The sequence below is a fragment of the Equus quagga genome, chromosome 11 (assembly GCF_021613505.1).
Source record: "Equus quagga isolate Etosha38 chromosome 11, UCLA_HA_Equagga_1.0, whole genome shotgun sequence".
Classification (NCBI taxonomy): Eukaryota; Metazoa; Chordata; class Mammalia; order Perissodactyla; family Equidae; genus Equus; species Equus quagga.
In genome coordinates this window covers 95,840,538-95,862,842 of record NC_060277.1, presented here as the reverse complement: position 1 = coordinate 95,862,842, position 22,305 = coordinate 95,840,538, and the positions used below count along the sequence as shown (strand labels likewise).

Genomic DNA, 22,305 nt, shown 5'->3' with positions numbered 1-22,305 from the left:
TGGAGGTCGGGGGAGGCAGAGGCAGAAGTGGTGCTGGTGTGTTTTGGGGTTGAGCCAAAGGAGGAGGGTCCTTTTTTAAGGCTGTGCAGTGGCAAGAGGTCTCCCTTTGATCTCATCCGGCAGCCTCCAGAGAACCCTTCCCACAGTGCTTCCATCATCTTCCCCATCAAAGAATGTCCCCAACAGTCAGGTTCCCAGAGCTGACTTGGCCCGAAAGCGCGGACAGGGGCTTCTCTGGGTTTGCGAGAGCTCAGGACTGGTCCACGCGGCCTCATGTGCATATTCATTCACACTATATTTTTCCTTCCCCAGTTCTGCACACACAGCCTTCTGCCCTCTTTCAACGCTCCGCCACCCGCCTCCCCTCGGGGCGCCTGCAACCCGCGGTGACGCGGTTGGCAGGCTCGGCCTTAAAAAGTTCCCAGTCGGGCTCCGCCTCGCCGGCAGCCGGCTCCACCCTAAACCCAAATCCCAGGCGGCCGCCGGCTCCTCCCAGATCTGAGAACTACAAGTCCCGCCGACCCTTGCGCGCGCTCTCCCGCCTCTCCCGCGCCCCCCACCGGCGTCTCTCTTGAGTCAGCCAAGAGTGCCTCCCATTGGTCTCTCCTCCCTGTCAGTCACCTGGGAGTGCTGAGGGGCGGGTTGGAGGTGGAGATCCGGATCCGGAGCAGCTGAAAGGCGGAAGTGGAGGCCGGAGCCTGGGACACCGCCGGGGGGGAGAGGAGCGGAGCCTGCCCGAGCCCCGGCCCCAAGTAACGCCGCCGCCCCGGAGCCGCTGTGAGTGTGCCTGTCTCGGGATCCAGTGTCTCGCTCGCGTTGAAGCCTCTCCGGGGCAGCTCTTCCACCCGCCCAACCCCGGCTTAGGGGATACTGACCCCTCCCCCGACCCGTAGCCCCCTCTTAAGGGGCTCCTCAGGCGTCGGGCCAAACGGGGGCCCCTTCTTTCCTTCCCTTCCATGTGCTTCGTGAGCCTTGGGAAGTCCCTGTGGCTCTCCTCTGGCTTGTCCAGTCCAGTTGTGGGAGGGAAAGACCCTAAGTTCCGCTCCCTCCGCTCACAGAATTGGAGGAATCTTTGCCAGATGTGAAGGAGCCGGTCCCCCTTCTCTTTTAGACGTGGTCAGGAGTGCTGTCTGTCGGCGTTTTCCTTCCACCCGTCCCACAAAAACAGTTGTCCCCTCCAGTCCTAGAGAAATTTTATCTCGATTTCCTGAGGGGAGGGGGGGGGTGGAGGGGTCCTCGGTGAGACCGTTCCACACGCACACGCTTCCACAACTCCTTACTTCCTCTCTTTCCTGAAGCCAGAGAGCCAACCAAGATCTCAGCAGAGTTTAAAGTCTGGGTCACTTTTTAGGAATGAGCTGTATTCTCCTCGTCTTGTCCCCTCCTCCGCCCCCAGCCCTGTCCTCTAGTTATGTTGTTCTCTAGTTGTGTTGTTCTCTTGAGTGTATCTTTCTTCCTGCCTCTGAAAAATTTAGCTGAGGTTTGCTCAATTCCAGCTAGAGATCACAGATCAGGGTGGATCTGCCCATTCATTATCTTCTGTCTCCCCTCCTCCTTCCCCCTTGCTCCAGGCTCAGTCCTGTCCTCTTAGAGCACGTGAGTGGTTTTTGCGCTGCCTCAGAGGACTGCTGCTCCTGGGACTGCTGTCTGCTGGTCTTCAGGGAGGAAGAGAAAGACCAAAAATGAGGAGACTGGAATTGAAGGGTCCTGGGCTATCCCTTTCACACCTCCAAACACACATACACACCTCCCTGATCAACAGGTCCATGCCACTTCTAGTCCCAGGGTCTATCTCTAAGACCTTCTGGGCTCAGATAAATTCTAGATCACAGAGGAATAAGTTGAGATCACAATGGCACCTCTGGGTTCTTAGTGTGCTAATTTTTGTAACCCCCAGCATTCCCATACTTGCCAGAAAGTGCTGATTCCCCCAAGCCTTTCCAAAAGACAGCCCGTGCTGACATCTGATCCTTGTCTATTGCTTGGGACTTAGGTGTGTGAAATGGCTGCTGTCTCAAACCAAGCTGGGAAGTTCTTTGTTATGTGGCCAAAGTACAGGCCAGAGACTACCTTAATGAGAGCAGCCTGACTCTGAGGCCATGACTGACCCTTGCTATCTACAGCGGAGGAAGGGAGGGAAGGCCATGCAATCTCTCGGAGTTTCCGTAGCTATTCAGTGGTCTGGGCCGTCTTTACTGCCCTTGGATGCTACTTACAAGTGCTAAAGGTGTTTTGCCTTGAGATCTTTTTGACTACTTCTGCACAGTTAACAGTGTCTGACTCTTCCAAACTTTTGAGCTAGACCTGGGATGCACTTACTTCATTTTTTGCTGGATAACAAAAAAAACCTTCCTTATTAGGGCCAACAGTCAGATCACAAGCTCTCTATCTGTGTGGACTTCTCTGCAGGGTTGTTGGAGACTTTTACAGCCAACCTAGCTTCTCTAATCTGGTCAACCTGTGCCTCTGAGGACCAGGGCCGGAGAGGCCTGACTGCTCACCAGCCACTGGTCTCTGACCAAACTTACCGCCTCAGTAGTGGGCTGTGGTTTCTGGAACTCTTTGGGAGTCTCAGGATGAGGCTGGCCAGCTTTCCGAGGCTGGCCAGACCTTCTTTGTCTGGACGTGCTCTCCCAGCTCTGATTCTGAAACAGGCTTTTGAAGGACAAGCTCTCCCTTTCAGAGAGACAGGAAAGCACCAGTGCCCCGGGTGGTTAGGCAGCCACTTGTGGCATCCAGAGATTATAGAGTCCAAGCAGAGATCTGACACTGCTTGGCAGAAGGAGGGAAGGCTCTGTGTGGGACATAAGCCCCTCCTCCTCCTGCACTTCCTCCCCTCTCTTGCCTCTTACAACTGGTGAGCCTTTTTCTGCCTTTGTACTGTGGAAGTGTGGCAAAAACTGATTTTTATAAATCATTTTGAAGTTGCAAAGATCTTTTTACATGTTCCTCCCGAGAGTCGTGGGAGATAGTGGGATTTGTATCTCTACTTTAGAGATGATGCTGAAGGAATTTAAGTAGCCTGCCTTAGATCATACAGTTAGAAAGTGGTGGAGCTGGGGCTTGGGACTTGGGATTAGATGTGCCTCATCTTCCCTAATAGTGGGCCCTCCTTTGTCTGTTTCTTAAAGCAGGGAACATGCAGGGTGAGCCAGCAGTGGCCCAAGTGCAGGCCTTTTAGCATTCCTCATCATTGACACTCCTCCTCTGCTTCTGATTTTCTTCCCCACCGTTACCCCATCCTCCTATCCTCTTCCTTCACCCCCTTCTCCTCCGCCTCTGGGGACCATGACCGTTATGAGGCCCAAGTCAGTATTCTTCAGGGCCCAAGAATTTGCTGACATCTGCATGCCATTATTTTCTTGGGAACCTGAAAGTCATGATGGCTAGAAAATGAAAGTAAAAGTGGGTGGACACAGGGGTCCCTCTGGGCAGGGTTAAGGGCATAGGGAAGCAGCAGAGCCGGCCTCTGCTTAGCCGCCTGATTCCCCTTTGGTGCTGCCTGCTGTTTGCAGGTAGGAAGGATGTGACTCCACCAGGAGCTCCTTTCACTAGAATTTACCTGGAAACAGAGCAGGGTCATGAATTTAAATTCAACCCCACCAAGCAAGTACTTCTTAGAAAGAACCATCTTCCTCTAACACCCTTGCCCAGTAAACAGAGGCGATGTGGTGGGGTGGAAGGCACGAGAGCTTTAGAGTTAGCCACACCTGAATTGTCATCTGGATTCCCCCCCACCACCCCCACCCCCGCCGTGGACCAGTTGCATGGCCTGGGGCTTGTTACTTGACCTTGCTGAACTTCTGTTTCTTCCAGTAAAATGGGGATACAAAATATCTTGCAGAATTAGAAACAAAGGGTAAAGCAGCTAGTCCAGTCCCTGGCACAGAATAGATACTCACAAAATAGCCATTTTATGGGTCCATGAGCTTTTGAAGGTACATCATAATTCATCCCTAGGATTCTGATTCAACGTTTGTACCAAGTGTCACTGTGATTCCTGGTGCTCTGCTGAGTGGTTTCACATATTCTCTCATTTCATAGATATTGAACAGAATTGATGTGGGCTGTATTCCCATTTTACAGAAGAGAATGCTAAGGCCACGGTTGTGCCTCTCCCCCTGGGGTTCTCAGGCCCTGCTGGGGTCATGTGCTGTAGATACTCAGAGCTACAGACTAGGTGAGGTCTTTGCATCTTCTAGGCACTTCAGTCTTACTCAGTTGTAAACATTTTCACGTTAAAAACAGTCCTGGATCTGTTATAGATTGGAATGCAAAGTTTGCATGAATTTAAGCTAAGACAGGAAACTTGAGGACAATATTTTAGTTGCAACAGGCTGCTTTGGGTTCAATTGCTGAATTCCTGGGGTTTTGTATTTTCTCTTCCCTGACTTGAATCAGGGGACTTTTGCTAAGGCCATTTGAGAAGCACTGCTTCAGGTAGGAGTTATAAACTAGGATGTCCCCAAATCCAGGTAATAATGCTTTCAAGAGCCTTGGCAGGGGAGAATTGGAATATTTCTTAAGGACTGCTCTGCATTAATGGTTTGTATTATGAGGTTAGTTTTCAGAGTAAATATCCTCATCTACTATATATAGCAATAATAATACAAGTAAAAGCTAAACTTTTTGAGTTTTGCTTACGTGTGTCAGGCACTCTCCTGAGCCCTTTGCGTGTACTGACTCCATTAATCCTCACCACAACCCCAGGAGGAAGGTACTGCCTTTAATCCCCATGTATGGTGGGGAACTCCGCAGTAGGTGGCAGAGCAGGGGACAGAATCGAAAGATCCCTGTGCAGCCCAGCGCCTCGTTGCCCCATCTCTGGGCTAACTGTGTGCTCTCCCCTTTGCATGGAAGGCTCTCCTCCACCTCACCTGCCTGGGAGCTACATCTCCCTGCTTTCTCTCAAAGCTCAGTTGGAACATCGCCGCCTCAGTGAAGCCTTCCATTCCCCAGGTAGGCCGCGGGCTTCTCTCCTCCCTGCGCTTTCCGCTCATTTCTCCTTATCTTCCTCCGTGTCTAGTGTGTGAGTCCTGTAGGGACACAGATCGTGTCCTGTATCTGCCATGGTGGTTGGCCCCCCATTGTGGTTCTTAAAGGAAGGGGCAGATGTTCTCACCTGCCCCTGAAGGAAATGCCTGCCCATTTCCTTCAACACACTCTCCCTAAGCTCACACAGCTTGGATGTGGGGAACCTGGCATTCACACTCACACCCATCTGATCCCAAAGCCTGGGCCATTTCTTTGGTCCATCCTCCAGAAAGTTGCTCACAGATGGGAGAGCAAACAGGTAAACAGGATGAGTGTTACAGTACCGATGAGAGAGGGAGCATAGAAGGGTCAGGGACGGTCACAAACTAAACTTCTAGAGGGTGGAGCTTTCTGAATCTCCATTTCCAGTAAAGGGTTTCCTTTGCTCTTTTTTTTGTGTGTGTGTGAGGAAGATAGGCCCTGAGCTAACATCTGTGCCAATCTTCCTCTACTTTTTGTATGTGGGATGCTGCCACAGCGTGACTTGATGAGTGGTGTGTAGGTCAGCACTCAGGATCTGAACCTGTGAACCCCAGGCTGCTGAAGTGGAGCGTGTGAACTTAACCACTATGCCACCAGGCTGGCCCCCAGTGAAGGGTTTCCTAGGAACAGACGACCATGCTTTTGGCCATACACAGCCCTGCTGACCAGCTTCTACAGCATGTGTGTCTGGTCGCCGTCCTTCTGCAGCTGTGTGTGGTCAGGCAGCACTGACCCCAGGCTGGGACCAGCAAGGATCAGTGGAAGTGAATCTAACTCTGGTCCATGGGTGCTACTTTGCACGTCGGCACAAGGCTCATTCTTGAGTGATGGTGGGCTTAAGAAAGCTGGGTCAGCAGCTGTTGAGACCGTGAGTAGTGAGCCAGCCCTCCCTTGTATAATCCACAGGCCTGCCCCGTGCCTGCGGAATTTGGGCATTATCCTCTGCTCATCTCGAGCCTGTTGATGTGGCTCCCACCAGCCCCCTTCCCGCACACCCCTCGGCCCATCTCCATGTAAAGTTAACTTGTCTTTCCGAACATGAGTTTATGGTAACTGGAGTCCTTGGATCTCATTTTGTCACAAGGTGAGCCACTGCCTTTTTTTAAAATAAACTTTATTTCAGAAAAATTGTGAGGGTAGTACAATTTTCTCACAAACCCCTGTACCTGGTTTCCACTGTGATTAACCTCTTACATTAGCACTATACATTTGTCGCAGTTAATGAACCAATTTTGATACATTGTTATTAGTTAAAGTCCATCCTTGGGGCCGGCCAGTGTCCAAGTGGTTAAGTTTGTTTGCTCTGCTGCGGTGGCCCAGGGTTTCATCCATTCGAATCCTGGGCGTAGACATGGCACCAGTCATCAGGCCTTGCTGAGGTGGCATCCCACATGCCACAACTAGAAGGACCCACAACTAAGAATATACAACTATGTACCAGGGGGCTTTGGGGAGAAAAAGGAAAAAAAAAAAAAATAAAGTCCATCCTTTATTCCAATTTCCCTAGTGTTTATCTAATGTCCTTTCTCTATTCCAAGATCCCAGGCAGGACACCACATTATATTTAGTTGTCATGTTTCCTTAGGCTCCTCTCGGCTGTGACAGTTTCCTAGACTTTCCTTGTTTTTGATAGCCTGGACAATTTTGAGGGGTGCTGGCCAGGTATTTTATGGCATGTCTTTCAATTGGGATTTGTCTGATGTTTTTCTCACGATTACACTGGGGTTATGGGTTTTTGGGGGGAAGACCACAGAGGTGAAGTGCCATTCTCATCACATCATATCAAGGGGACGCGCTATCAACATGACTTATGGCTCTTGATGCCATCCTTGGTCACTCGGCTGAGGCGATGTTTGTAAAGTTGCTGCTCCCCTCCTCCTTTTCGTGTTGTCCTCTTTGGAAGGAAGTCACTCTGTGTAGTCCACACTCGTGGATTAGGCAGTTACGCTGCTCTGCTCGAGGGCAGGTTGTCTACATGAAGTATTTGGAATTCTTGTACGTGAGAGATTTGTCTGTTCTCCCCCGTTTGTTTACTCAGTTACTTATTTATGTTACTATGGACTCGTGGATATTTATTTTACACTTTGGTTTATAATCCAATACTAGTTGATTTTATTGCTCCAATTGTTCCAGCTTCGGTCATTGGGAGCTCTTTCAGATGCTCCAGGCTCACCTTGTGGATTTCCTGTCCCCGTCCTAGAATCAGCCGTCTCTCCAGGGCCACTGCCTTTGCAGCAAACGTTTCCTCTTCAGTGTGTTGATGGGGAGTTATGTGGATGGGGTCAAGTTGTTTCTTCTCTTGATGGTTAGTCATAGTCACTGAAGACTCCAGAGTTAGGTGAGGTGGAGATGCCCCTGGGAAATCCACCCTGCAAGAATCCTGGCAGTTGACCCTGATAGCAGGCTCTTGCTTCTCCACTCACCCATTCACACTTCTCATATGCCTCCCTGATGCTCTGACGGATCCCAAAATAGTCAGATTTGGTATTTACTCTGGACTTTACTATCCAGTTGGGAAGATGAGGTACATAATCGTTCTCTATTTCAGGTGCCAAGTTCTCCAGCCAAAGCATCCAGGACACTAGGTCTTATAAGAGAGTCCATGTGGTCTAGGTTGGCATTCTTCACTGCCTCCCCTTTGGGAGGGCTTATGGATCTAGGCGGGCTCAGGGTAGGCTATCACTTAGAGCTGCGATCCTGAATCATTGAATAACTTAAATCCTTCCATTGTACTGTCATCTTTCTGAAGATGTGTAACCTGAGCTCTGCTGGAAACACTAACTTGGGATCTTAACAGGAGTTAGTTTACAAACCTCTTGCCTTCTATTCATAGCTTCATGTGTGTCCCCTTCAGGTGACTCTCAGAAGCATCCCAGGTGTGGGGGAGGGCGTGGGTGGCGCCCCTAACCCTGGCTGCTCTCCTAGTCATCCAATTGCTCTCCGAACTGCTCAGAAGGCTGTGGTGATTAACGACGCCACTTTGCAAACCTCTAGCATTTTCAGCCTGGTTTTTTAAAAGGAACTCTGGTGTCTTTGTCAGCTGTCCTAGTCCTGTCCCCTCCCCCTCTCCACAACTGAACTACTTCTTCCCTTTCCTGAAAGAGGCTTTGAGATGGAAGGAAGGGCATTTGGGCTTTAAGATGCTTCGTGTTGTGGGTTTTTTTTTTAAGGCATTAAGATTTGCCAGTTGAGGGCTTTAACTCAGTGCTGATTTTTTTGGATGGTGGTGTTTCCCCCCTCCGTTCCTGTGGCTTTAGAAGCCAGTCTCCAGAGAATACAAGGTTAGGGTTGTTGACAGGACACAGGACATCAGGTATGAGCCGGTCCTTTTTCTAGAACACTGGTGAAAGTCGTTGTCTTAGACTCTTCCAGCTGCTATACCAAAATACCGCAGACTGGGTGGCTTATAGACGGGGGAATTTATTTCTTAGAGTTCTGGAGGCTGGAAGTCTAAGATCGGGGTGCCAGCATGGTCAGGTTCTGGTGGAGGCCCTCTTCTGGTTGTAGACTGCTGATTTCTTGCTGTGTCCTCACATGGTGGAAGGGGCAAGGGAGTTCTCTGGAGCCTCATCCCAGTCATGAGGGCTCTGCCATCATCACATTGGGGCTTAGGATTTCAACATATCAGTGTTGGGGAGACACATTCAGGCCATAACGGTTGTTCTATTCAGCATTCTCTCCAAATGAGGGCCCTGCAGAATGGGGTCCAGGGAAACTGGAAGCAAAAGCGATGCACGAATAGTGTCTAAACCTTCCGATTGAGGAATTCACCTCCTTTGTAGGGACTTCAGGACGTTTACTGAGTGTTGGCTCTGAGCCAGGCCCTTTGCTAAGAGTCTTGCATTGCATCCTTTCCCAACAGCCCTGGGAGATGGGTGGTGCTAGTCTCTCCGTTTTACCCATAAGGAGATGGGTTCAGTGACACAACACAGAGTCACCCTAGTAAGTGGTGGCTCCAGGACTTGAACTGAAGTTTCTCTGGCTCTAGCACTTGTGCTCTTAACCCCTGTGCAGAAGGAACCTAAGAGGCCCTCTCTGGGGTGGTGAGGCATCTCGTCAGCTGGCCTATGGCTCTGTCAGCTGATCTGAGCCTCCTTCAGATGGGTGTGTATTTAAGCCTTCAGCTGCCCCCCTTCACTTTCCAAACCCAACCGGGCCGTCCCTATATTGCAGGCTCAGTTTACCACATTTATGAGCACCTACTGTTTGTCAGGTTTGATGTTATGTGCTGTAAAAACAAAGGAAACCCATATCATCTGCAACAATGCCTGTAGTTTCTCTTGCTTTCTCACTCCCAACCTTCATGCCCCAAGTTCTCCAACCTCTTACCACCTGCAACAGTCTTAGGAAAATTTGGGGCCTTGGAAGTGGAAGTGTGATTCACTTACTGAAACTTGTTGAGACCCATTCATTGCCTGATGAATGGCACCCTTCTACATTTTGCTCAGCAAAAATTAAGAAAGGAAAAGTTGACCTAAAATGTTCTTTGGCATCCAGGCTCCTGAGAGCAACCGTCATCCCTCAGATCCCAGAGTGGGAACTTTGACCTTGTTTCTCATTAGTTGGGCAGCCTCTGACCACACTGTACGTGGTGTCTGAGCAAGAGGAATTTGGTTTGCTAGTATCTGATTCTCTTTTTCCCCTGCTCTCCTCTCAAACATGACCTCTTCCCTCTGATTGGGAGCTAAGGGCAAAACAAAATGGGCAGTGAATTAAATTGGCTTTCTTTTGTTTTTTGTAAAGACAGGAAGAGTTTGTAAGAGGTGTCAGTTGTACTTGTTGGTATGAGTAGCTGGATGAACAGGTGCTGCTGATGACCCTGACTTTCAGCGGAGGTTCTTGGAGTCCTTCTGGGCCTGGGGCAGCGGAAGAAGTGGCAGCTGTCCTGGACCGTATCAAGATGTAGGGGAAGATGGACCTGCGTTGATGAGATTCCAGTTAGAAGTCCTAAGTAAACAGTAACTGTGTGAGCAAATGAAATACAGAGTAGTTGTGAGGCTTGTGGATCAGCTGGTGTTCTGCACCTTCCTGAGTGGCTTCCATGCGACCCGAGTTGCATCCTGGGACTGCGGCCGGTATAGGTTGGCACCAGGGAAGAGCCTGTCCCTTGGCTGGCTCTCTTCTTTGCATCCCACCTTGCACTGTCAGGTGAAGAGTGGTGGGGCATGAGCCACCCACAGCCTCAGTCCCTTCCCCACCATGCCCTGTAGCTAGACACGTTCGTGGATTTGTGCTGAAGAAAGTGCCAGACTCCAAATTGAGCTTTTGCTTGAGGCTTTTTAGAGAGCTGCCTCATATGGGGCCAGAGGATCTGCCACAACTTTGCTGACTGAGGAGTTCTGAGTCAGAGGCCAGGCTCTCTTAAGGAGAGTAGTCTGTTAGGAATGGCCTGGGGCCCCTGGTGCGTGTTAGAATCAGTAGGCAGGATGAGCCTTGCCTGGTGCAGTTGCAGGCCATCCCCTGTCTGTCTGGCCTTCCTCACCACCCTGCCATCCAAATGCCTGGCTCCTGTCTTGGCCAGCAGGGACAGTGAATGAGAATCCTAGAGGCCCTTCCATGGACAGTATGGGCAGACCACACTGACCAAGCAGTGTCAGCAGATACATAGAGATGTGCCCCCCGCCCTCCAGCAGTCCTCCTCCCTGTGGGCACAGGAAGAGAGGGAGCAGGGACTGGAGGTTTCCACCCTCTCCGTGAAAGTTAGCGCTGACTCCGCTTCTCTCGGCCTCTCCGGGGAACCCATCTGTTGTCGAGAGCTGAGAAAGCAGCTTGGAGTTCAGGGAGGGATTTCTCGGTGTTCTTGCTGGGCCTCACTGTGGTGCAGAAATCTAGGCACTCAGCCCAGGAAGAATCTTATTGTTGAAAGGAGAGTGAGATGAAACTGATCCCAGTTAAGGGAGCTGGGCGGGCTGGGGCAGTTTCAAGGCTGTCCCCATGGTGGGGAACCCAGTCCATGCTGAGGCCCCCTCTGGGATGATTTCCCTCTCTTCCCCTGGAAAGGGAGTCATCTTGCTGTGGCTGGGTAAAGGCAGCACCCCTTCCTCTCCTGCTGCCATCTCCTCTAAGCCCCCTACTTCCTGGTGGGATGAGGAGCTCCAGCCCTGGCCTGACACACCCGGTCAGAATTCTCCCCAGGTCTCAACTTGGGCTGTTAAGCTTCCTGCTTCCCAGGCCAAGCTTCCTCTGTTATACTCTCCAGGTTAGACACAGGCCCGATGTGTACTGATCACATAGTCCTGGTCACACAGGAAAACACCCCTCTCTTTGAGTCCATCCCCGCCACCCCAAACCCCTTTTTCCTTGGCAGATATTCTCTGGGCTGGCTGGGGAGTGCAGACCATCAAACCATTGTAACCTTTCTCTCCATTGAAAAGACATAAATCTTAGCTTCTCTTGTTATTATCATGAAGCTTTAAACAACTTAAAAATTCTTTAGCCCACAGTTAATTACAAACAGTAAATGTTTTCTTAATGTATATGCAGCAATCGCATTTGTGCTGAATCCTGTTATCTTGCCCCTTGCTGGTTTGGGTATCTTTGTTCTCTTTCCGTCCTCTTCTAAGTCAGGCATCATCTTTTTGAGTGTCTTTATTATTCTGAATTTTTTCACACACTAAAGAGGAGGTAGAAAATATTTTGTATACAGGGGTGCTAGATTGGTTTCATATCATTTCTAAGCTTTAATTACTCATTATTGTATGTAAAACTCTGTACCAGCAGCATTTTTTACCTTTTTATTGACATGTAACTTACATATAGTAAAGCTTACAAATCTTAAGTGGACACCTTGATGGATTTTTACATTTGTATACATCCATGTATCTAGCTCCCAAAGCAAGATAGAGAACTTTTCCATCCAGCAGCGTGGTTTTTAAATTTGATATAAACTCATTTTTCCATCGTTAAAAGCCGTATTTTATTGAAGCATCCATAGAAGGTGGTAGCCCCTGTTATTCTTGGTAGATATAACGACGTTATTAATATTCTTGGGTTTTCTGTCTCTGTTGGAGGAGCCTTGCTGGAGTTAGGAGTCCTGGGCATGGGCTTTGCCATCACCTGCCTGTGACCCTGGGCAGGTCTCCTCACTTCACCTTCAGCTCCTTCTCTGTAATTGGGAAGAGAAGGAGTAGGTCTTCAAGGACCTTTTGAGCTTTGACGCCCAATGAGTGAAAAGGCATTAACCTTTTAGTGTAATAAACCTGGCACTTGTTGGAACCTTCCCTTTAGCCTTACACTGTGTTGTGCACGCTGTGCATTGTTTCATTTAACCTTCACAGCAACTCTGTGTGATTAGTACTAAATAATACCACTTTATAGATAAGGGATGGAAGCTGACAGCAGTCACTTGTCTGGCTTGGCCAAGGTCACCTGGCTAATAAACAGTGGAGCCAGGCTTTAACAAACCCAGTTCAGTCTCCCAAGTCCTAACCTGCTAGTCGTGCTGAGAAAAGGCGAGCAGGTACCTCATGTGGCTCATGGCTTGTGTTGCTTCAGATTCTTCGTCTTCCCTCTGGGTCTGCACCAGCTAGAGGTCTGGGTAGTCCTGCTTGAGTCTGCCTTCTGGTCCTGTGTGCCGGTAGTGGGGGGTTCCCCTTTGAGGAAGAGCTGTGTTTTCGAGTCTGTGGGTAAATCGTCTCCCTGGCTGGTCTGAGCTTTTGAAGGTCTTCCACCTAGCCTTTAAGCCTGATTACCTCTCCTCCCGTGTCCCATGTTTCCTTCTCTTTAAGCTAACAAGTTGCTCCCGCTGTCATCTTCTCTTGCCCAACTCTCGTGGTAGTAAATGTTCAGCAATGTTTTTTTCCAGAGTAAAGTGTAGCTCACCAAAACCACCTCCAGGGTCACTTGGTTCTCAGGGCCTCTGGGCTAACCTTGAGTGAGCCTTAGGCCAGCCTCTGATTGGTTTCCCTAATCGGCTCACTGATCCAGGCTGCGTCGGGACTGTCAGCTAGAGGAAGTCCCTGAAGCAAACAGGAAGCATGAGAGACACCCACCAACTGGAATTGCTCACGCTTTACCAGAAAGGACAAAAAATATCAAGTGGGTGACTTCATGGATTAAAGAAGAGAAAGGTGAAATTTTTGAGTGGAGGCTAGGGGGAGGGGCAAGATTCCAGCAGCCTCTGGTGTCTTGGAGAAGGCATTGGTTGTTGAGTGAAGCCAGGAACCAGTTCCAAGCCAATTGATCCACCTGTGCTGTCCACAGCGCTGATGGGCGATGCCTTTCTGTCCCTTGTATTCCTCCCTCCTTCCTGTGTCAACTCTAACACTTGTGCTTACTGAAATCAGCTGCCGAGAATTACTTGGGGAACTTACTTTTCAAACAGTGATTGCAGGACTCCACCTCTGGAGTTTCTGATTCAGTTGGTTAGGGTTATTTTCTAAACGCCTTGGGTGATTCTGATGAAAAAAGTTTGAGACCCACCTGTATATGGTGTCCAGAGCAGAGGAAATCCAGAGCAAGGAAGAGCAGTGTCCTGCTTTTTCTTTTTCTTTGTCTCCCACTCTTGGCCCCAGAACTGGCTGGGCATATGCCCATTATGCCTGTCTCCGGGGCCAGAGTGTATAGGAGCTCGATCCCTTCCACCCTTTCATGTGCATTGTGGGAAAATGCATAGGGTGCCCCCAAGTCCTTGCATCCTCTCCCATTTCCTGTGAAGACATGAGTTTGGGACTGGTGCTCGTTCTTGACGGCCTTTGAACAAACCAGAGTTCTGATTTGGAAGGTGGGCGGGGGGGCAGGTCATGGCACGGAGAGCAAGGAGAGACTGTGGGTCTGAAGCTCTACCCACTTCAGCAGCTTCATGAAAATATCCAGGAGGAAATTCAACCTACTTGTGTGTTTTTCCTGGTGCTGGGGAAACTGATTAAAAAAATCTTTGGCTCATTCTGTATCTTATACAACTTTAGCTCTTAAAGAGAATTTGATTTTTGTCTGAAAAAAGACTTTTGCTATGCCATTTTTGGTTATAATTCCATCACCTGACTGTACCCGTGGATGATTCTTGCTTCAGGAGGAAAGACTCCCACAGTGAGATTCCCTCCCTGAGGTGGCAGGCAGGTCAGAATTCAGGTGCATGAATTCACCTTAACCACCTGACTGGCCTATGTGCTCCATTTCCCAGTCTTGGGAGGGAGGGCATAAAGCTTCCTGGGGCTCTGGGTGTGGCCTTCACCTGTCTCAGACACCCCCATATCTCTCTGTGCCCTTTGTGGCAAAATCTGCTTCCTCCATGCTTTATTGTCTAGGAGGTTCGGCACCTCTGTTCATGTGATCACTGAATACCAAATGGGGCCAGGGAAACAACGAGGCAAGAGGCTATAAAAAGTGCCATGTGGGGCTGGCCCTTGGCTGACTGGTTAAGTTCGCGTGCTCCACTTTGGCACCCCAGGGTTTTGCCGGTTCGGATCCTGGGTGTGGACCTAGCACCGCTCCTCAAGCGATGCTGAGGCAGAGTCCCACAAAGCACAGCCAGAAGGACCTGCACCTAGAATATACAACTATGTACTGGGAGGCTTTGTCCCCAAAGAAGAAAAAAGAAAAAAAAAGGCAACAGATGTTAGCTCAGGTGCCAATCTTTAAAAAAAAAAAAAAGAAAAGAAAAGAAAAATGCCATGTGTGGGGCCAGCTTGGTGGCGTAGTGGTTAAGTCCACATGCTCTGCTTTGGTGGCCCCGGGTTCTTGGGTTTGGATCCTGGGCGTGGACCTACACACCACTCATCAAGCCATGCTGTGGTGGCATCCCACATACAAAATAGAGGAAGATTGGCACAGATGTTAGCTCAGGGCCAATCTTCCTCACAAAAAAAGCACATGTCTGCTTGCTCAGGTGTCTCTAGAAGGCAGGACCAGCATCCAGGCAGAACATATCACCAGCCAGTTGGTGCCAGGCGGAGCAGCGACAGTTCTTTAAACAAATACAGATACCCGACCCTCCTCCAAACCTTCATCCAGTTCGGAGAGGCAGGCTGCACAGGTGATTTCGATGTGCAGACAGGGTCGAGAACCACAAATAAGACATATTTGTCTCTCCTTCTGGCTTGTTGAAAGATCAGATTCTATCTGGGCAGGTTTGGAAGCCCACTGGTTGGATAGGGACAAGACTTAGATGTTACTGTTTTTCTTGACTTGGAGGTGCTGCTGACTCCCCGCCCCAGGAGCCCTTAGCTCCAGCTGCTTTGATTTTTTTGGAATTAGGGACTTCCGTCTTCTCTTCCTCTCTTCTCACTCGTTCATACCTCCTCTGGTGCCCCAGCCACACTCTGTTGCCCTGCCACGATTATGTGTCGTATGGATTCGTGGTAATAACCAACTTGTAATTCCGTTGTGGTTTCCCTCTGTCACTGTCACCCTGCCTGGCACTGGATGGCTCCTCCTACTGTTGGGAGTACTGAGGGAGTGCAAGATCACTGTGCCTGTCGGTGGGCGCCAGACCTTGCTGGGCCAGCAAAGCTGCTGCAACAAAAAGAGACTGTCATTCACCCAGGAACCTGAAACCAAGCACAGAGGGTGGGCATTGCCTCCATCTTTCTTCCCACAGCAGGGAGAATGGCAGGATGACAAATGAGCATGCAGGCAGCCTAAGTTTGCATCCAGGCTGTGTCACCTGTATGCTGGGTGGCCTTGAGCAGGGCATTTAACACCTGAGCGTCTGGCTGTTTATCTGAAAAATGGAAGATTGTTTTAAAGCTTAAAAGAGATAATGGTTGTGCGTTGCTCTGTAAATGTTAGCTGTCTCTGAACGTTATTTCATTTGGTGAGCGTGCTTTGCATTCCCAGTGTGTACATCAGCATTGCGAGGAAGGCATCTCAGAAGCCAAAAGCACAGACTTTGCTTCAAGGTCTGTAGACTCTTGCAAACATCATTGACTGGGGTGAAAAGAGAAAGCATCTTAAACTATAAAACATTTCAAAACTGGCATTTCTTGTCACTAATTGAAACCCTCCCCCCATGCTTCCTTCCGTGTACTCTTGGGGAAGAGGTGGCCTCCATTTCAAACCTGTTTTCTTTTGGTGCTGTCCAGAACGGAAACTGTTGTTCCTGGTTAGTGAATCATTCTTCCTGAAGCTCACTTTTTAAACAAGTTGCTGGGAGAACTTGGATGTGAAGAACGCTTTGAGGTTGAACAAAGCAAGCCCTTTGCTGTCCGCTTCTAGCATGAGCACAGGCCGCTGCTGCCCACAGATACCCGTCTCTTCACTTCCACGCCTGCCTTTGACCGTCGGGGATGCACTCCCCTTGTTTGGGCAGCTCAGGGCTGTCCCTGGCATCTTGTTCTGAAGACCCTCCTGCAAAGACTCTGTTACACAGAGGGCAGTCTAACCAAACATTTCTTTCCAGCCTAGCTTCAAACGCTGTACCGAGTGTTCAGGATGTAATATCTACTTGCAGTACTCATTTGTAAAACATTCTGTGTATGTTCTGATATCTTTTAGTATAAGTCTTCTAGAGGCTTCTGGAGGTAGGCTCCTCATTCTCCTTTGCAGTTCCAAACCTTAAAAAAAAGCAAGTTTGCGCCTCCAAAGCTATCACTGACCAAATGAGTAAGATGTCAGTGCTGGAACACCAGCTGGGGGTACAGGTCTTGGTGTCCCCTGTGTCTCCGCCCTCCCATACCTCCCCCTTGTTCTTTCTGTGTGTCGTTCTCTGCCTCTGCCAAGAGAGAATGGAACTGAGGTCTCTATTTAAAGGGAAATTTGGCAGCCGTTCTGACTGCCAGCAGAGCTCTCTGGCTTTGGTGTGTGTTTGGTTTTGTGTGTGTTTTGCTTTTTTGTGTGTGTTTGGTTTTGTGTGTGAGACTTCTGGCCCATCAAAAATGAGAGAACTGGGGGGAAAAGGCTCAGGATGAGGCAGTGAGACGAGGCTTCGATTCCAGTGCACCGTCCAGCCTCAGACCGAGAAAGTCGGTCAGTCCTCCGGAGATGACGAGACAAAATGGCTATTTTGATAACAACTTGCGCTGGCCAGGCCCTGGTCCGGGAGTCCCCACGAGGTTGGCCAAGCACCTTGTCTGAGGAGCTTTCTACTGGGACGCCCTGTGTCCCGGGCAGCCTTACCTCCCATGCTGCTTTTGCTCAGAGGGCTGTGATCTTAGCTACCACGCTGCAGGTTCATTGTTTGTTGAGCTGGATCCTACTGTCTTCCTGGGTGATATTTTGGTACCCTAAGGAGCCTGTTCGTGACTGTCACCAGGATGGCATATGCCCATTCCTCTCCTGTGTGTGTTTATTTGTATGTGAATGTACATATTTAGGATTGGGAAGTCAGTGTGTTTGCTCAGAAGCATGAGCCTAAAGTTGGGAGACCACTTTTCTCTTTATCACTTAGATGGTTGGAGAGCAAACAGACGTGTAGTAAGGCCTGGTTATGGCTCTTCTCCTAACTTCTGGGGTGGGGCCGGGGAGTTAGGGTGAGGGGAGGCAGTCAGCCAGGCCATCAGAGAGGGCAGAGGGAGAGGCCTGTGCTTGAAGAAGGGCTCACTATGCAAGAGTTTCTGGACTGACCTAGTTCTTCTGATTTCTCCCTTGCAGTTGGAGGCCCCCTCCCCACTAAGTGCCTCTTCACATAGCACCGGCCCCCACCCCCACGCTCACTGGGACCACTACAGCGGCACGGGCCATGGCGGGTCGGGGAGGTGCAGCACGACCCAACGGACCAGCCGCTGGGAACAAGATCTGTCAATTTAAGCTGGTCCTGCTGGGGGAGTCTGCAGTCGGCAAATCCAGCCTCGTCCTCCGCTTTGTCAAGGGACAATTCCACGAGTACCAGGAGAGCACAATTGGAGGTGAGCGAGCACAAGGGAGTAGGGGCGGCCTCTGGTAGGGCAAAGAAATGCCTTGGCATTGAGGAGAAGGGAGCTGCCCGCTGAGAGAGACTAAACACTCCTGGGGCAGGTGGCAGCACCTCTGCCTCATCTGGGCTCTGGAATCAACTCCAACAGCTGGTCTCCATGCCAGAGTCCCAACAAGCCTCTGGTAAGAATTAGCTGGGAGTCAAAAACTGGCTTGCCCTCCCTCCTGGTCCTGCCTCTTTATTATTTGTGTGGCCTTGGCTAAGACCCTTCCACTCACCCAGCCTCTGGGAAGGGAGATGCTGGGTCTGAATCTCTAGGGTCCTCCCTACTGTGCTAGGCAATGCGTGTGCCCTGGCCTCTCCCTCTTTCCAGAATGGGGAAATGGCCTTGTGAGTGGGCTGGCATTTCTGAAGCTGACCGTCATCCTTTCTTGAGCTCAGAGCCTGTCATTGATTTCCCAGTGGTCAGCATTTGGGATATAAGGGTCTGGACTCAGCCTCCTGCCTCAGTGGCCAGTAAACATTAAGGGGCTGGGGCCGACCTTGGGCTTGAGTCATCCTTTCTCTACCCTCTTGGGTGATAGGAGATTTCCAGGCAGCTGGACACAAAACAGGTCATGTCAGCAGTCTGCTGCTGCCTCCTCAGCTGCTGAGCTGCAGAGGGGGAAGTGAGCCGGCACCCTAGGCCCCTCAGGGCGTGGGGGAGGGCAGACAAGGAGAGCGAGCTGTCTACGCAGGGCCCTCGGGGATCCTCTGCTGGGTCCTGGGGCAGAGGGGTCCCCACCTGCTCTCCCAGTTCTGGGACTCCTCCTGGAAGCATGTGCACAAGCGCTCTGGGTTCCCCTGCCCCCTCAGGCCAAAGATAGGGTCACTGTGTTCCCTGAAGGTCAAGCCACAGGGTGGCCAATCAGGAGTGTGTCGCAAGGTCAAAGCTGAGGGTGGTGGCTAGCCAGTGTGCCTGGAGGTGGCAGGGGTGTTTGGGAAGCCAGCCACCCAGTCTCCGCCTGGCAGTTGGAACAGCATGTACTTACGGGCATCCCCAGCGTAGCTAAGTGTGTGAGTGTCCTCAGGAAACCCAACGCCAGCGACACCCCGGGCTGGAACAAACTGAGGGACTAGTGGTTTCCAGTGGGACTGTTCTGAGGGGAGGGAGGCGGATGAGTGGGCAGGCCCACCCTTCTGAGCATGGAGTCAGGGTTCCCCTGGGCTTTCCCTCTCCTGCCCCTTGCCACATTCCTCTTCAGAGAATGCTCCCGAAATGGCTCAAGCGCACGCAGGCTTCCCTGTCTTCCTGCCCTTGCCTAGTGTCGGGCCGTAAAGTCCGTGCAGTCCGCAGCCCCCTCGACACATAGGCAAAATACAAACTCCGCCTGCCCTGCCTGGACCTGCTGTGGCCCCTGGATCGGGGGCTTTTCTGTGCCCATCTCAGCCAAAGGCTTGTAAATGCCAGAGCTCGGATGCCGCAGTGGAGACACGCGGGGTGGCTTCTCCAGCTCCTTCCTGCCTGGTAACACCACCTTCCCTCTTACAGCGGCCTTCCTCACACAGACTGTCTGCTTGGACGACACAACAGTCAAGTTTGAGATCTGGGACACAGCTGGACAGGAGCGGTATCACAGCCTGGCCCCCATGTACTATCGGGGGGCCCAGGCTGCCATCGTGGTCTATGACATCACCAACACAGTAAAGATTTTTTCTTGCTTCTTGGCTCTCTGTTGCTGGATGGGGTGTGGGCGTGGGCAGATTTCCTCTGTTGTTTGGGGGTGTCTCACCAGAATCTCCAGGGTGGTGACATCTTGGACAGCTTGGCTCTGCCAGCTCAAGCTTCTCTAGTGAGCGGCCTGGGCAGAAAGCCTCCTCTGTCCCTTTGACATTCTGGCCATGTCTCCGCAGGATACGTTTGCACGCGCCAAGAACTGGGTGAAAGAGTTACAGAGGCAGGCCAGCCCCAACATTGTCATTGCGCTCGCGGGTAACAAGGCGGACCTGGCCAGCAAGAGAGCCGTGGAATTCCAGGTGGGGGCATGGACAGGACTTGCGGGAACGAGCAAGCCAGCTCCCCTGGGCTTCCGCCAGGCTGCTCGGGGCCTTGGGAAGGCCCACGATAGCAGGCAGCCGGGGAGCTTTTACCTGCTGTCGCTGGCAGTAGGGTATGTGTGCATGTGGATAGCTGAAGCTTCTGCCTGTTTTTTCTGTAAACTGCTTAATGAAACTCATTGAAAAAGAAATACTTTTTTTCACGCAATACATGCACATAGTAAAATTTAAACAGTATAAGAGAAGGTATATAGAATGAAATTTAAGTCTCTAACTCTAGAAGCGCAATCTCCCCCCAAGTTCCTCACAGTTTCTGGTCTTTCCAGAAACCTGCACATATGTATGACTCCCTTTCTTCACCCAGATGGGAGCATGCTCCACATACTGTGTATTTCATTTCGTTTTTACCAGTCCCTAACTGACGGACTTTAGGGGGTTTGTAACAGCAAAAGGCCTGAAACAATGCCGAAGTCAATAACCACGTTCTTTGTGCTTTTGTCCAAATGTGTGGGTGTATTTGTAAGATAACTTTCTAGAAGTATTTTCTAGCCTAGTGATCTTGAAGAGCAAGAAGGCAGGGAAAACTTCTTAGGGAAACCTGAGGAAGACATGCACCGATGTTTGTGAGCTGAGAGGTGCTGTGCATGAGGTGGGGAGCTGGGGGGGATGGTGCTGATGTCTCAGGGGGACTCAGAGCAGGAGAGCCTGTGGCCGGAAAACCCCCGTGTTGTCTCTCTGGTGTATAAGGCACCGGGATCAGGGAAGGTGTTTATGCTGGGCCCTGGCCCCTGCCAACTGTCACCATTTCTCTCCCCTCTGCTTTCTCACCTCCATCAAATCAGGAAGCACAAGCCTATGCAGACGACAACAGTTTGCTGTTCATGGAGACATCGGCAAAGACTGCAATGAACGTGAATGAAATTTTCATGGCAATAGGTAAGATGCCTCTCCTCCCCTCCCCCCACCAGGGGTACGCTGCCTGCCTGCTGTTCCATAGGAGGTCTGTAGGGTCCCTTCACCGACAGATCTTTCACCAGTTTTAATATTCTGATAAAATTATTTTGTCTTCATCTGACTCTCAGATGTAGATAGTTAGCCCGGATGTTTCTAAAGCCTGGGCCAAAGTCTCAGCATTTCACTTCCTGACCCTTTAGCTTACCACCCACGGAAAACCCCACATCACCCTCCCCTTGCCCACTTCTTAGGATTCTTTTAGCTCATTTGACTCTGGAGTCATCCTGCCTAGGTTCAAATCCTTACTATACCACTTAGTAACTCTGTGGTCCTGGGCCAGTTATTTAACCTCTCTTTGCCTCAGTTTCCTGAAACACTCAGAGCACACCTGGTACCTGGAAGTGAAGCCCTCAGGATGTTAGTCGTCACTGACTGGGTGGTAAAGGCCAGAGTCTACTCAAGTGGACTTGAGAGAGAGTATCTGGGTACCCCCACAAATGCATTTTTCCCTCCTCTCCCAAACAGCTAAGAAGCTTCCCAAGAATGAGCCCCAGAATGCAGTTGGTGCTCCAGGCCGGAACCGAGGAGTGGACCTCCAGGAGAACAACCCAGCCAGCCGGAGCCAGTGCTGCAGCAACTGAGCCCCCCTTGCCTGCCCGCTGCCCCCGCCTCCTCCGCCTGAACGACCCGACTGGAATCCACTCTAACCAATCGCACTTAACAACTCGGGCCACCACTGGGGGGGCAGGGGGAGGGGTCCACCATGATTTCTCCGTATAATTTTGATCATAGGCTGGAGTGAGTTATTCCACCTGCACCTTTCTGTACAAATACTAATTCAATTTTAAGTCTTAAGTCACTTTTTTAATATATATGATCTTCTGCTCTTCCCACTTCCTGCCCTTTCTACTGCTCTCCCACTCTTCTTTTGCTGGTAGTAGCCACGTGCCCGTCCCCTACCCTTATATATGGGGAGGCAGGGGCTGGAGCAGTTGCCCTTCTTTCCCTCTTGCTGATCAGCAGACTCAGCAAGAGCATCCATATCCTTACTGTGTTTGGAGTGGGCTGGTTCTGGGTGGTGGGGCAGGTGCCGGGGCTAGAGAAGGGAGAGGCAGCTCTTCCCTCAGCTGGCTGTCATCAGGCTGTAGCCCCCCCTCACCCCCTGACTCAGCCGGGGGAGAAACCACAGCATTACCACAGCGTTATTGTGACAGCCATGAACCCACTGCCCACAGCCCCCTCGCCCCCGACCTCTGGCTCTGAGCCCTGTTCTGACCAAATCACGATGATGAATATTTGGGGGTGGGTGGGTAAGGGGGGAGTGGGAGGGGATGGAACCAACTTTTTCTGTATTTTGTATTGTATGTTTTCTTCAACATGTAACCAATCAGTATCTTGTCAATATAGTCAGCCGATCGATCGACCTTCCGCTTGTCTTCCTTGTCTTTCTCTGGCAGAGTTTATCAGACCATATCCTCTCTGGCTTACTTGAAGTTAATTCAAATGAA

At 50.6% G+C, this 22,305-nt stretch overlaps 1 protein-coding gene across 1 annotated transcript; it reads left to right on the top strand.

Annotated features, from left to right (window-relative positions):
• The first annotated feature begins 641 nt into the window (after positions 1–641).
• Positions 642–22,225, top strand: RAB5C (RAB5C, member RAS oncogene family). The gene is made up of 6 exons (XM_046676178.1): positions 642–777; positions 17,545–17,798; positions 19,338–19,489; positions 19,700–19,822; positions 20,686–20,779; positions 21,323–22,225. The coding sequence occupies exons 2-6, from the start codon at positions 17,633–17,635 to the stop codon at positions 21,436–21,438; spliced, it is 651 nt and encodes a 216-aa protein (XP_046532134.1). The 5' UTR covers positions 642–777; positions 17,545–17,632; the 3' UTR covers positions 21,439–22,225.
• The last annotated feature ends 80 nt before the right edge of the window (positions 22,226–22,305 follow it).

Excerpts from the sequence above, each read along its gene's own strand:
- RAB5C (XM_046676178.1), top strand. The coding sequence starts at position 17,633 with ATGGCGGGTCGGGGAGGTGCAGCACGACCCAACGGACCAGCCGCTGGG. Across the intron at positions 19,823-20,685 it reads AGAGAGCCGTGGAATTCCAG|GAAGCACAAGCCTATGCAGA; the intron begins GTGGGGGCATGG and ends CCATCAAATCAG. Across the intron at positions 20,780-21,322 it reads TGAAATTTTCATGGCAATAG|CTAAGAAGCTTCCCAAGAAT; the intron begins GTAAGATGCCTC and ends TCTCCCAAACAG.